Source organism: Lytechinus pictus, chromosome 4 (assembly GCF_037042905.1).
Source record: "Lytechinus pictus isolate F3 Inbred chromosome 4, Lp3.0, whole genome shotgun sequence".
Classification (NCBI taxonomy): Eukaryota; Metazoa; Echinodermata; class Echinoidea; order Temnopleuroida; family Toxopneustidae; genus Lytechinus; species Lytechinus pictus.
The window spans coordinates 294,839-310,693 of NC_087248.1; the positions used below are offsets into that span (position 1 = coordinate 294,839).

The window sequence follows — 15,855 nt, forward strand, 5'->3', positions numbered from 1 at the left end:
TTCATAGAAAAAAATTTGATGCTGCTAAGGGTCATACAATCAGTCATATTTTTATATTTTACAGGATATTGCACTCTTTCTACTTGCTTCCTTCTTTATTAGTAGAAGTAGGGCAGATATTATAAATCATCTTTTTATGAAATTGAATGAAAATAAACAGCTTGGCTATTTTGATGCATGAAGAGTAAATACACCGTGATGTGTATATATATATATATTTTTATTTTTTTATTTATTTTTTTTTCATTTATTATTTTTTCATTTATTATTATTATTTTTTTTTTTGGGGGGTACTATTCAAGTCACCCTCAGTCATTTATAACCCAATTATTATTTTTTTATAAACCTAGGCATACACATATCTCTATCAGATAAACTACACTAATGAATGAATCAATCAGTGGCATTGATATTTACTATCAGGTAAACTACACTAATGAATCAGTGGCATAGATATTTACTATCAGGTAAACTACACTAATGAATCAGTGGCATTGATATTTACTATCAGGTAAACTACACTAATGAATCAGTGGCATTGATATTTACTATCAGGTAAACTACACTAATGAATCAGTGGCATTGATATTTACTATCAGGTTAACTACACTAATGAATCAATCAGTGGCATTGATATTTACTATCAGGTAAACTACACTAATGAATCAGTGGCATTGATATTTACTATCAGGTAAACTACACTAATGAATCAGTGGCATTGATATTTACTATCAGGTTAACTACACTAATGAATCAATCAGTGGCATTGATATTTACTATCAGGTAAACTACACTAATGAATCAGTGGCATTGATATTTACTATCAGGTAAACTACACTAATGAATCAATCAATGGCATTGATATTTACTATCAAGTAAACTACACTAATGAATCAATCAGTGGCATTGATATTTACTATCAAGTAAACTACACTAATGAATCAATCAGTGGCATTGATATTTACTATCAGGTTAACTACACTAATGAATTGGTGGGATTGATATTTCCTGTTAAGATCTTTGCATAGATATGAAATAGCCTGAAGGCTCAGAATATTAACACTGCAGAAAAATGTAAGGACCATTATTTACAGTCATATAAGTCATAAGTACCCTAATTATTTTAAAACTCATCATCTGTCTGCAAAATCTAATAATGAAATATTTCAACCATGGTTGGTGTTTCATAAAGCCGTTTGTCAGTTGAACAACTTTAAGAACGACTGGTGATCCTTTCTTGTGGTAAATGATATTCACCATTAAATGATGCTCTCAAATTACGAACAGCTTTATGAAACACCCACCAGGTTGTATTAACAATGCACAATGTATTCAACTATGTCTCTATTGGACATCAGTGAATATTATGAGCATACAGCGTAATATAAAACATATCAAACTAAAAATTAACTATGCATGAAAACAAGTAGGCCTATATCTGTTCAAAACTGAAACTAACAAACCCAAAACTGAATGAATTGTAGGTTATAAAAAGACATTTTGAGAATTTATTCTACCTTCTAAGCTTAGACTCACATACCCTAAATACTAAAAAACAAAACTTTATTGATATTACCATGGTGATATGCAGCAAGGGGGGGGGGGGAGTTGCCCTCCTAGAAATTTGTGAAAACTTACATTTCTTACTGAAAAATTTCACAAAATTCACCAATTACAAAATGCTCCCTTGCTTTCAAGTTTTTTCGAAAAAGTTTATGCGTCCTGCCTACCCAGCAAAACGAATCTGAATACGGCCATGGATATTACAGTACAGTATATCACTTATATAAACTTCAACTTATTTGTCAATACTATTATCAGGTGTATTTATTCAAATATAAAAACATAAAGATCTATTTGAGAGATGTGATACATATACAGTATAGAATATAATCATGATGATACATGTACATACATTGTATTACAAGTACTTTATGCATTGAACATCTAGCTCATCACACCAACGCCAATACATACAAATAAAATGCATCTTAAATCAATAAAGAGATCATATTATATCAATAAAAGAAACTGATAATAACTTGGTTACACATAGAGGTTGTAATTCTAGTCTCCTAAAGTTTTAAGTTCAAGTACATGCTTTTTTTCTACTTGGTAAATAATACTACACATGAAGTACAAAGGTAGTATACTTGACTAAATTTATAATAAACACTGTATGGTCTTTAGTATGTGAAATATAATGTATACTGGAGAGCCTTTCGCCAACATTTTCGTCCAACCAGTTGTCAGGTCTGACAACTTTCCTTGATGATGATTGGCCGAGAGTCACTGTTACCATAGTAACAGTCCGATAAAACAATACTAGTCGGATAACACGTCTCAAAAGTCCTTTCATGAAATACTCCCAAGATTTTATGTTTAATCCAAGTATATAACCTGATGAAAACAAATTTATCTTAAAATATTGGGCAGAAAATTACTACCAAATAACAAATTTCACACTCATCAAGAAAGATAAAGATATAACTTTATCAGGATTATATGCACAGGTATATATATATATATGTATATCTATTTTCAATACTAAACATAGTGTGTGTGCATTATCATGTAGGTTTAGTTTGTCTTTAATAAAATAATACAGATATCCATGCATGATGTTGTACACTGTAAATACATGTAGATAACTAGATCTATCACTGAAGGTGATTAATACCCCCACCCTACGCCGTTACCATGGCAACAGTTCCCAACACATACAAAAATATGTTTGCCCAGCTTTAGTACCTACAGACATATGTGTGAGCAAAATATGAGATTTACTGATGACGTATTTTTGCCAACACGGTTTCCGACACATGCAATAATATGTCCTGTACATCTTCACCTAGAGACCAAATTTCATGAGAATTGGTTAAAAACTAATCAAGTGGTTCGAACCAATAAATTCTTACCTAATTTGGGGCCTATAATATATTGTTACCATGGCAACACAATTCCCAACACATACAAAATATGTGTCTCTCACACCTTTCCCTCAAAATGTGTGAGCCAAATTTCATAAGAATTGGTTGAAAATTGATGAAGTAATTGAAACTGAAATCTTTATACTAATTTTTGTCATAATATGCCGTTACCAAGGCAGCATGATTTCTGACACACGCAAAACATGTCTTGCACATCTTTACATCAATACCAATCATCAATTTCATGAATATCGGTTAAAACTGAGTTAAAGTAGTTCGATGCGCAAGATTTGCAATGGACCGACCTTACGCTGATTCCTACATATACCCCCTTCAAACTTCATTTGGTGGGTATAATAAAATACATGTAAGAAAAGTTAATAATAGAAAAGGCATGGAAGCGTACAGTGAATTATTTTTCCTTCTATATTTTTGTTATATAAACATTATGTGTTATAACTGACATATCATATGTACATTGTTCATTACTTGCAAAATTTGTAAAACAATCATGACTAAATCAACAAGGGAAAAGTAATTTTGTGTCTCGCCCACTTATGAAAATAACCAGAAATATCATGATTTGCGAGGGCACGCAAGAGAATTATATCAAAACTTCATTGTGAAATGACTGGGATGGAATAACACTTGTCATAAGAGTCTTGCACATAAACTTTAATGTTGACCTGAAAATGACCTTTGACCTTACCATGTGACCTCCGACTGCAGCATAACATGCAGGTCGCCTAAGTAGATCTACCATCCAAGTTTTGTTAAAAAGTAAATTACGGTTGCGGAGTTAGGTGTCATAAGAGAGTCTTGCATGTAAACTTTAACGTTGACCTCAAAATGACCTTTGACCTAACCATGTGACCTCCAACTGCAGCATAACATGCAGGTCCCCCAAGTCCATCTACCATCCAAGTTTGGTTGACAAGTGACTTACGGTTGCGGAGTTGGGTGTCATAAGAGTCTTGCATGTAAACTTTAATGTTGACCTAAAATGGCCTTTGACCTTACCATGTGACCTCAGACTGCAGCATAACATGCAGGTCCCACAAGTCCATCTACCATCCAAGTTTGGTTGAAAAGCGACTTACGGTTGTGGAGTTACATGTATGTGTCATTACAGGTTTGTGACCGACGGACAACATATGGATCCCTATAAAGTCTCGCCTTCACCTCTGGTGGGTGAGACAATAAATTAAATGAAAGTCTATACACATATTTCTCTTTAAAATAGTATTGTACATTTTGCAATGATGCGATACATTCATGGCATGTAAACTGTTAATGAATCAATGATTGGTTGTCTACACATAGGGCACTCAGTAACCCTAGCTGCACACTCACTACATGTAGCAAGATGTTTACATGGTAGAAATACCGTACTGAGTTCATTATCCAAACAGATCTTGCAAAGCTGCTTATCAAGAACACTCGACTCAGAACTGGATACAGCTACAGATAAAGAAATGCAAAAAGGAATCATAAAAAGGTAAGTTATCTATTAAGACGATTAAATTTGATATAACTGTGATAACACTGATGAGATTCAGAGAACAGTAATAATGAGTTGCAACCAAACCAACTTCAAAAATCAATCACAACTGGATTTTCAACCAATTGAAACTCAAGCTGAGGACTTACGCTTGATAAAAATTAATTTTAACCCTTACCAAACCGGGCATTTTTTGTGTTATATGACTGGGGCTGAATCAATCAAATGTTGAGGGAGGGGGTGATTCAACCCCCGTCCCCCCCGGCGGTATTAGGGTTAAACCCATCTAGGTTTATATTATCAACACTACAAAGCACAATCTCTAAATCAAATCTTTCTGTAATTAACAATGTGAAAAGAATACAAAATTCTCTGATTCCAGCATCGTTCAACCAGGCTCCCACTAGCCAATAATACAGGCAAAGAAAAACAGATTTAAGTATAAAGCCTATAACAATCCCAACTGATCTTGATCGACCTTTTCAATCTCGGCATAGACAGAAAGCTGTCACCGTCATAATCCTCCATACAGCAAAGGGATCGCATTGCATTGTCAGCATAGCGATGCATGAACGATTAAACATCATAATTCAGTAAATAATTTGAATGGACATTGCTGGCTTTCCATAGTTGTAATTGATAAGGTTATTCACAACTCTTTTTGAGATGGGCCTAATATAAATACATACATGTTTGAGGTTTCAGGCTCCCAATAGGAGTAACCGGTGCAACAGTTTTAGGAGATTGGTTTCTTCCCTGAGAAAGGAAGGGATGTGAAATACAAAGGGAAGTACCAGATAAAATACTTACAAGTTTGTGGTTTCAGGCTCCCAATATGAGTGACTGGTGCAACAGTTTTAAGAGATTGGTTTCTTCTTGGAGCCGGCTCATCATCATCATGGATGCTCAATCCGGCAAGCTTCAATGCCTACAAATGAAAATGAGAATGACATTAAAATATCTGCTATAGTTGTTTTCACACAATAGGTAATGATTCTGACCTTTTCATAGGTCACATATGAATATGAAATGAAAAAGAAAAACTTAAGAAACCTGGTATGTGTTTCATAAAGCTGTTCGTAAGTTAAGAGTGACTTTAAGAAAGACTGGTGATCCTTTCTTATGGTAATTCACCATTAATGTTCATTGTTATTAGGTTCACTAGTCGTTCTTAAAGTCGCTCTTAACTTACGAACAGCTTTATGAAACGGCCCCCTGCACAGTGCACGAAGGAATAATCGATTGTGATCATCATTCATTACATCAACTATTTGTGTGTGCTTGAATACTACATTATTATCATGATCATTGTATCTGTATCATCATGTACATTGTGTGACATATCGTTGATTTTAAAAACTTTTCCTTTACAAAAAAAATTCATATGCACATTACAATATATCAGGAATCTGTAATATAACAATCACTACATGCCATTGGACGATCAAAATCATTACTGCATCTCAATTAGATTTTCACTGCCAGGGAAACAATTTAATTCATCCCAAACCCTACTAGGACTCGTTATGACCCTGGCCTATTTGAAAGCAAAGATTACCTGAATTTCGACAATGCTTGATGGCATTGCTGCGGCACTCTCCAGGTCCTTGGGTGGTTTCCTAAGATAATCTAGATCCTGACCTCCTACAGCCTTGCCTACAGATAGAGTAGGATCAATCCCTTGACCTTGTGCTTCCCAGATTGATTCAAGAAGATCATCAGCTGATGAGAATTCTTTACCAGTCTTCTTGAAGTGTTTGGTTACGACATAGCGGATCAGATCAGTGTGGTAACCCATCTCAACAGCCATCTGAGCGGTAGGGCTCTCCATGAAATTATCAATGGACGCTTGAGGGGCAAATCAAAAGATTCTCTTTTATCAAATATATTATGCACATTAATTGCAAAATTTAGAACATATATCGTCCCCTGTGTATCTGTAAATGCACTTCCATTGACACATTTAATTTCAAATATTACCGTAAAATGCGTCTATTCATTGTTTCCTATTCTCAATTGTCAGTTCCTTAATTTATCACTATATGAACTTTTCTCTCTCTTTTCATTCTTTCACTGTGCCTTGTGGATGTGGGGGCCGTTTCATAAAGCTGTGTGTAAGTTAAGAGTGACTTTAACAACGACTGGTGATCCTTTCTTGTAGTAAATGATATTCACCATTAAATGTTCATTGGTGATTATTTAGTGAGTACATGCATGTAAAGTTCAGTGACTCATTCTTATAGTTGCTCTTTACGAAAAGCTTTACGAAACCTCCGCCTGGCACGTTACAAATCCCATCTATTATCATTATTACATATCGTACTGGGGCCCTGTAACATATCACCTACATGTACAATAAAATTACAATTGAGCATAATTGTAAGTCTATATAATAACCCATATATAAGACATTACATTCAATTATACAGTATCAATCATATTTCTTTTCTTAAAATAAACCCACAGAACTTGATAGTGAAAGAGTGGGTAAAACTACGTGTACAGCAAAGCAAATGGAATTGCATAGTCTTTGTAAATTAATTACATGTAGATGTTAAATTCAGAAAAAAAGTAGCATGGAATAGGTTAAAAAGATGGTGAACTGTGACATTGCATAAAGCTTGATCACTGATCTCAAAATTATGATACTGTTGACTTTTGCTAATCAATGCAAGATACAGTAAATCTTATTTAATCTCATGAAAATATAAGTCAGCAGGAAATCATACCACAAAGATAATCTGTGAATAGAAATGAGGGTTTTTGTTGAAATGCGATGGATTTTATTAATATCACCATTCCCCAATAATATACATGTACTTCTAAAGAAGTTATGAACATAAAGATCTTACAAATAAAATGATGCAAACACAATCAGAGCCCTAAAAACTTGCTTTAATACAGATCCAATTTGAAATTGTTATGAATTAATCCATTCCTTCCTTTTTTTATAATGATCATGCTATCAGGAGTGTTCCACTTCCTCTGCTATAATTAATACAGATAATATGACAGTCCATTTATTCACCTGTGGGCTAGCCAGAATTATAGGACTATCTGTATAAGAAGCTGTTCTGTCTCATATGCTATATACAGGCCATAATTATTATATGGGCAGGCGGCATCCATTGAATAGTTTAACTTTGCTTTATGCTCAGAGCGAGAAAAATGGGCACACTTGGACTACTTATTTTGTTCTAGCAAGTGACTGAGTGTTAAGTCAAGCATAAACTATTGTTCAAGAATGCCTCCTGAGTGTGTAATTATTTTACGCAAGGAGGCATTACTTACAAGCAGTATTACTCATCTCATCTGCAAGCTTTGATTTCAAATCAGATGGTTCTGCTTCCTCAAGCTTCTTTGTCTTCTGTCTGAAGTTGAATTCAGCTGCAGCTTCTGGTTCCCTGTGCCTGGATTCATACTCCCTCAAAGCTGCTTCTTTCTCTTCCTCAATGGTCATCTCTTTGTTTGACCAGTTCAAGGGTGGAGAGGGTAGAGGTTGTCTTTCTTGGTATGAAGTGTGGAAGCTGTGTGGTGGTTGGACCTGAGAGTATGGCTCTTCTCTTCCAATAGGAGGATCACTGAACGATAGAGGCTGTAAGATACGAGCAAGAAAAATACAATACATGTACATTGTCACTTTATAGAGCTCTTTGTGACTTTGATTCTCTTCCAATGGAGTCTATTTACTTTGTATATATAGCACTATATAAATGTAGACCTACAAAAGATGAGATTAAAATTATATTTTTTTTCATACCATGAAGATTTTTTTTTTACAACTTCATAGGTGGTTCTGGGATTGATTCATTGAAACTCATATGTGAGCCATACACTGTACATGTATGTAAGAATACCCAACAGGATGTATCATCCTTCTTAGAAGAAATAATATTTTTCTCCTCTGAATGAAACTACATGTAAAAATTGATTCATGAGAAGGGATTACCCTGTAGAAGAACAAAGAGTAAAAGTGTAGTTTGGGATGAACATCAGTTTCCACCTGGGCCCTGTCTAAGAGTTACAATTGATCCAATCAACCCGGACTATGGAAAGCCAGCAACATCAACATAAAAAAATGCATGTTTTGTTCAAAATATTTGTTTAGATATGATGTACATGATGATGTACAACCATGTACATTTATACATTCATAGTTCTCTTGAAAACTCAGTGTCCTTCTCTTTGTTTACAAAGATTTTTGTGCAAATTTCATGAAAGAAAATTATGAAGTTGATGGATTTGAATATACCTGAAATTAATCTGATCAATCTCAACTGTACGGAAATCCATCCATATCATTTTTTTTACTCCTTAGTATATAAAAGAGAATCGCACTGAATCTTCAAGAGAATGATGAATATACATGTAAATCATACCAGTACCTATAAATAACTTGGACAAAATTGGCATTTTAGGTAGATGTTGCTAGCCATCCACAGTTTTAATTGAACGGATCAATTGTAACTCTTTGTAAGATGGGGCCCAAGTTAACACATACATGTACAGTACAGCATTAGGAGAGCAATTCTTAACGTCATAAAGATACATGTAACTTTAAAAGGCATCAATTATTACACACAATGTGACATGCTACAGGTACATGTAATATTTCCCTCTTTCAAATAATTTTTATAATTTTGTTTCAATTTCTTGTTTCTATCGCAAGGGGTGATCATAATCAATGGATTTATTTCACAGCAGGCACCCAAAGACATACCTTAACATAATAATGATGATCTGTCTCAGCGTAATCCGGCTCATTCTTGACTTGGGTTGTAGTTTTATTTCCCTACAAGAATTCCAAAAAGTCCCCAGTTACATGTAGAAAGAGGAACTTGAACGCTATCTACATTTGTTTACAATTTTCTGAAATACGGTAATGAAGGAAACTAAAGAGGGAAATAGTACCTGTAACATGCTGGTTCTGGAAACATGAATTGAAAGTATCTCATTAAAGTACAGCAGCTCGTTTCTACCATAACCATGTACATTGTAAAACAAACACTCCACAGCCCGAGATATTTTTGCACATTGAGATAAATTTGTTTGTGAGTGAAGAGACTATTAAAACCAACTATCTCTAAAATTAGTTTTGTCATCAAGTTGCTATTTTACAGTAGTTCTCATGTACATGTAAAACTACAAGGAAACAAGTGGAATGCCTCTGGCCGTCTCACCTGCATCACGCGATTCAATATAGCAGCAGTGCTGATTTTGAAAACTACTATAACTCGCACAAGATGTTCAGTGATACTTGGTTACTCTTATTTCCACGTTTTATGAACTAGACCAATACACTTATAGAGATATGATGGCAATTCAACAAATACCCCCAACGTGGCCAAAGTTCTTTGACCTTACATGACCTTTGACCTTGATCATGTGACCTGAAACTCGCACAGGATGTTCAGTGATACTTGATTACTATTATGTCCAAGTTTTATGAACTAGACCAACACACTTTCAAATTTATGGCTGTAATTCAACAAATACCCCAATTTGGCCAAAGTTCATTGACCCTAAATGACCTTTGACCTTGATCATGTGACCTGAAACTTGCACAGGATGTTTAGTAATACTTGATTACTATTATGTCCTAGTTTCATGAATCAGATCCATAAACTTTCAAAGTTATGATGGTAATTCAACAGATACCCCCAATTCGGCCAAAGTTCATTGACCCTAAATGACCTTTGACCTTGGTCATGTGATGTGAAACTCATGCAGGATGTTCAGTGATACTTGATTAACCTTATGTATAAGTTTCATGAACTAGGTCCATATATTTTCTAAGTTATGATGACATTTCAAAAACTTAACCTTAGGTTAAGATTTTGATGTTGATTCCCCCAACATGGTCTAAGTTCATTGACCCTAAATGACCTTTGACCTTGGTCATGTGACATGAAACTCAGGCAGGATGTTCAGTAATACTTGATTAACCTTATGGCCAAGTTTCATGAACTAGGTCCATATACTTTCTAAGTTATGCTGTCATTTCAAAAACTTAACCTCAGGTTAAGATTTGGTGTTGACGCCGCCGCCGCCGCCGTCGGAAAAGCGGCGCCTATAGTCTCACTCTGCTATGCAGGTGAGACAAAAACTGGTTCAATCAGTGAAAACACATGTACAGCTATGTAGTCATGGCAATTAAATTAAAATTATTGGAGAATGAATAAAAAAACCCAGTTTATTTTGACCCTTTTTATTGAAATCTGGCAGATCTCTAATGACTACCCAAAATGAAAACCGCATGCATCCCTATCATATTCCCCCTGATTATGAAAAAACATTCTTCATAAAATCATGAAGAATGTTTTGTCATAATCAAGAGGAATATAATCAAATGAACAGTACAGCAGAGTGTAGTACACGTATGTGTTCTGACAAGGTTTTAATATTGGCCCATTAAAAACAAAACAAACAAAAATTATTATGCATTGAGCATTATGAGAAAAAAAAACTCCTTCAAATATTAAAGTGACCACTCACTGAGCTGATAGGTGGAGGGTTGACCTGCTGCACGTGAGTAATAAAAGCCTGCCCTCGTTGTTGAATAAGCCATTCACATCTTGGAAACCATTTGGCATGTTCCGTCCATGGTTCATCTGTAGGTTCCCAGTTCTTAAGTCCTCCATCGCAATAGAAGCATTTACACTCATCAACTAATCCTAAATCATAAATAAAATCCTATAAAATGAAGAACTTTGTAAACACACCCCTCATACAATACTGTACCTCAAATTCCATCTACAGGCTTTGCACAAACCTGTTTGCCATTTACAATGGTTTACAAAGAGCTTATCTTGAATATACATGTACATGTAAGTACTGAAATAACCAAACAACTTTAATTCAAGCAATGAATATAAAAATACATGTGTAACTACACATGTATCTAGTGACAATAGTACCCAAGCACTTTCACCCTTCAAACCTTCTAAATGTTTTTTTTTCCCCAATTAATGCAATTTTTCAAATTGACCAGCAATTAGGTTGTACTTGATGGAAGGAAATCTTGGGAAAATAGATGATAATACGTCAGAAAACCAGACAGTGCATGTGTGAAAAACTTAAATTCTCAGTTTCATATTCAACACGGAAGCTTTAATAGTACTTATTGAATAATTGCTTGGACTACCCACACAAGACAGGATCCTCCTTGTTGCACTTTCAAAAAGGGAATTTCTATAGTAAAAATTTTCACACACTGCATTTGGAATATGTATGAACAATATTCAAAATGAAACTCTATTGGATGTACATGTAGGCTGTACAGTACATGTTTGTGGTCTGATATAAACGTAATTATCCATTTTAGCCTTCGAATCAAATAAAATCCATATATATAATTGTTCAAAATTAAAATCAGATTGAAAAATAGATATCATCCAAAAATTAATTTTGCCCAATTGATACCAAACTGAGTGAACACACCAGGTGGGTATTTTTCAAGGCCTTTCATGATATATATATATCAAAGTTATTGTACAGAGCTACATGTACAGTACTTTAAGAACTGACCAGTGTTCCATTCTTGTGCTAAATGGTATAACAAAATATTCATTGTCAATTTTTAATAGCACGAAGAGGCCGTTCTCATTACGCTTTCTAAAACTAGTTTACTGGAAACCGATTCAGGAAACCACTTTGGAAGATCGCTTTGCTAGCGTTCCCACTTCATCACACGAAAGTGGTTTTCAAAATCACTTCACGTAAAGCGCTCTTGTTGCTGTGGAAACGCTCTCAGTGGGGTGACACAGTTTCGCGCAAAATTCGAAACCGCAGCATAGGCATTCTACACCTGTCGTGTGGAGTAGCGCGCTCAAAATGTGCGAAGATCGCTTCCCGAAGAACGGTTGTGTCGTCACTTACGCTAAAAACAGTTTAACGAGGCAAAGCGATCTTGAAAACTACATCGCGAGGTGGTTTTCCAAACTGGTTTGGAAGATCGCTTCCAAGACCGCTTCGACCGTTCTCACTACGCGATAAACTAGTTTCCACTAAACTAGTTTCCAGTAAACTAGTTTTAGGAACGTAGTGAGAACAGCCTCTAAGAAAGGTTCACCAGTCATTCTTTAAAGTCACTCTTAACTTAAGAATTGTGTTATGAAACATCCCCTTGTTAAATCCCTGAATGACTATTCTTTATAAAACAGAGACCAAATGGGGAAAGTTTCATGAAAGGATTATCCAACATTTTATCCAACAAGTCTTGTTTTAATATCAGACAGTTACCATAGTAACAGTGCTTCTAAACCAATCAAAATCAAGGAATATTATCAGATCTGACAACTTGTCGGATGGGAAATATTAAAGGACAAGTCCACCCCAACAAACAGTTGATTTGAATAAAAAGAGAAATATCCAACAAACAAAACACAGAAAATTTCATCAAAATCGGATGTAAAATAAGAAAGTTATGACATTCTAAAGTTTCATTTAATTTCACATAATACATGTAGTTATATTAAAGCACATCCTGGTCGGTATGCAAATGAGGAGACTGATGACGTCATCCACTCACTATTTCTTTTGTGTTTTATTATGTGAAATACGAAATATTCTAATTTTCTCCCCATTGTCAAGTGAAAAAAAGATTAATTCCTCCCTGAACGTGTGGAATTAGCACTGTTTATAAATATTATATGGTTCAGTCAAGTTGGTCCTTGTTGTCAAATCTGTAAAAAAATGAAATATTGTATTTTCCAACAATAAAAAACAAAAGAAATAGTGAGTGAGGGACATCTTCTTCTTCTTCCTCCGTTAGCTTCGGAGATCAGCAGATAGATCCTGCACAAATAGTATATGTAGACATCATCGACTGTCTCATTTGCATGTCACTTAGTTGTGCATATCACTGTTTTGTGAAAAATAAATGAAACTTTAAAATGTTATAACTTTCTTATTTTACATCCGATTTAAATGAAATTTTCAGCGTTATGCTAGTTTGATTTTTCTCTAATTTATTCAAATCTACATTTTTCTGGGGTGGACTTGACCTTTAAGAAAACCCTACCCAGGGCTTGTCTGAAAAATGAACATGACTGATCCAATCGATCTAGAGTTCTAAACTTATGGAAAGCCAGCATCATTATTTTGTAAACAAATCTACAGGAAAATATTTATAATGGTGTCCAAGGGACATAAATCCTAGATGAGTTTGTTGGGCTCTCGTCTTTCCATGGTTAATAAGATCAAGTGCAAACATTAGTAAATGGGCCTGGAGATTCAGAGTGATTCTTACCTGAGTAATAGAACCCAGCCTTGGCAAGAACACGCGGAGTCACATGATGATAGCCAAGCTTTCCCGGCCAATTCCTAAAGGTTCCTAACCTTGCATCTTCCTGCACAAAATTAGGATGTTTGCAATTATTCAATGGTCCCATAGACGCCCTCAGGTTCCTCTGCTGCTGCAGAAATTGACCAGCTCTTAACTGATCTGGACTGGGTCCAGGCGTTGAGTAACTTCGGATTGGCGGCGCCATACCCACATGCATCACTGGTGGAGTTGAAATAGGTAAATTCCCTACATCCAAACCTTGCACAAAAGGGCAGTTTGGGAAATGTGTTTTGTGTTCTACTGCGGGTACATCACATGGTTTCCATCTACTTATTTGACCAAAACAAGCAAAACATTGAACAGAATCGTCCTGCCCAACATAGTAAAATCCAGCCTTGGCTAAATCTCTTGGCTCTATGGGACTCGTCCTAGGCCAATTTTTAAATGACTGCAAACGAACATGTTCCTGGTTGTATTTTCCAAACAATGTAGCTGATGATTCTTCCTCCTCTTCCATTTGTTCACTCATTGCTGAAAAACTACTGCCTGCAGAATTAGGCCTTACTAAATCTTTCTTCATTTCACTAGGGTCACTTCTTTCTAACATTGCTTCTTTTTCCTTTGCTCGTCTTTCAATATCTCTTTGTGACTGTTCAATCTTACTGCTCAGTTTCCTTTCTAACTCCGGTCTCTCATTCAACTCCAACAGCGATATGTTGCTAGTAGTCCTTCCATTTACAAATTCACAATCCGGAAAGTGTTTTTTATGTTCCCCCATAGCTGTGTCCCCATATTCCCATCCTTCTACTTCACCTCCACAAAAGAAGCATTTCACTACATCCCTCAAACCAGTAAAGTAAAACCCTGCCCTTGCAAGATGTGAATAATTCACTGGAGAGTTTTCTGGCCAGTTCTGAAACGTTGCCAGCCTATTGACTTCTTTGTTCATTCCACTTCTAGAGCCTCTACTTCCCAATTTGTCTATGCAAATCCTTCCGTCCGGAAGAGTCCTAGGTTCACTAGAATGCATAGACGCAGGTCCGTGACAGTCAGCTTCATCATAAAACTTTTTATGAAGTTCCATGATTTCCACACCCTCTTTCATGGTGTATAAATCAGATTTAATTTCACAGAGGATAGACTTCAATGACTGTCTCTGGCCATTAAACTGTAGACACACAGCAGCTGACATGTTCCAATGCTATGTGTATGTTCATATCTACATGTAATGATCCACTTCTTAATTTAAGAAACACCCAAGATAAGATACCGATGGATGTTGAGATGTGATCCTGAAATTTCTAGAGTCTCCAGACAATTGACTATGAACATTTATTGTTTTCTAATAAAGAACTTGAATAAAATTTGTGTTCTACAGTAAGATGATGAACTGGCTGTTTCTTTTCACTGACTAAATTTGCGATTATTATTATTGTTACCTTTGGTTGCTTAAATGTTGTTCTGGCAATACTGTATCTGATCATCTACAACTGGAAGTGTCATTTGGCTCTGAATCCTGGGTGGAATAAAAAACACAGAGAAAAGGGAGTCATGAAACTGAATACAACTTACTTTCTGTGATAGAAGTGTTATCTCAAACTGCATACTGCATTCACCTTTATGAGAGGGAAATCTCAAGGTCTTGTCTTTTAAAAGTCACTCATAACTCTCTGAACAATACTGAAACAGAATATAAAAACATTCTTGAGTAAAATTGAATGAAAGTGACAGTGAAACTTTATTAACCCTTGTAATTTGCACAACTCCCACTGATGTTTTCCCGTGGTATTCATTTTTTACAGCCTAAAAGGAAATATCTTCTTCCTGGAACCTAATCCTGTTTCGTATACCGGTAGTTCTACAGAAGAGAAAGTTAACGTCATCAGATGTTTTTGGTCAACATTAAAATTTACCTTGTTAGGCAACATGGTGATATCTTCAGCATGGAGGGCCATGCGTTTTGAGTTGGGCCCATTTCCGTTACTTGTACTAGGAGTGGGCTATTAATGGGTGATTTTTGTTTCTACTGTGGGAACAATTTTTGTGTGTTCCTTTTACCTTATCTCAACATGAAATGACAATATTTCGTGTCTTGGGTCTGAGAAAAAAGTGTGCCGGGCCAAAATCCAAAATGGCCG

General features: G+C 35.5%; 1 protein-coding gene across 2 annotated transcripts; it reads right to left on the reverse strand.

Annotated features, from left to right (window-relative positions):
• Positions 1 to 285: 285 nt before the first annotated feature.
• LOC129259212 (E3 ubiquitin-protein ligase XIAP-like) lies at positions 286 to 15,233 on the reverse strand. Of its 2 annotated transcripts, XM_064098033.1 has the most exons (7): positions 13,682 to 15,233; positions 10,927 to 11,105; positions 9,152 to 9,223; positions 7,723 to 8,026; positions 5,990 to 6,279; positions 5,242 to 5,359; positions 286 to 4,391 (listed from the first exon to the last, which is right to left on the reverse strand). In XM_064098033.1, the coding sequence occupies exons 1-7, from the start codon at positions 14,907 to 14,909 to the stop codon at positions 4,204 to 4,206; spliced, it is 2,379 nt and encodes a 792-aa protein (XP_063954103.1). In that variant the 5' UTR covers positions 14,910 to 15,233; the 3' UTR covers positions 286 to 4,203. The 2 variants fall into 2 exon arrangements, with proteins under 2 accessions (XP_063954103.1, XP_063954104.1); XM_064098034.1 differs by lacking the exon at positions 9,152 to 9,223.
• Positions 15,234 to 15,855: the final 622 nt, after the last annotated feature.

Excerpts from the sequence above, each read along its gene's own strand:
- LOC129259212 (XM_064098033.1), bottom strand. The coding sequence starts at position 14,909 with ATGTCAGCTGCTGTGTGTCTACAGTTTAATGGCCAGAGACAGTCATTG. Across the intron at positions 11,106-13,681 it reads GGCTGGGTTCTATTACTCAG|GATTAGTTGATGAGTGTAAA; the intron begins GTAAGAATCACT and ends TTTATGATTTAG. Across the intron at positions 5,360-5,989 it reads CAAGCATTGTCGAAATTCAG|GCATTGAAGCTTGCCGGATT; the intron begins GTAATCTTTGCT and ends TTTCATTTGTAG.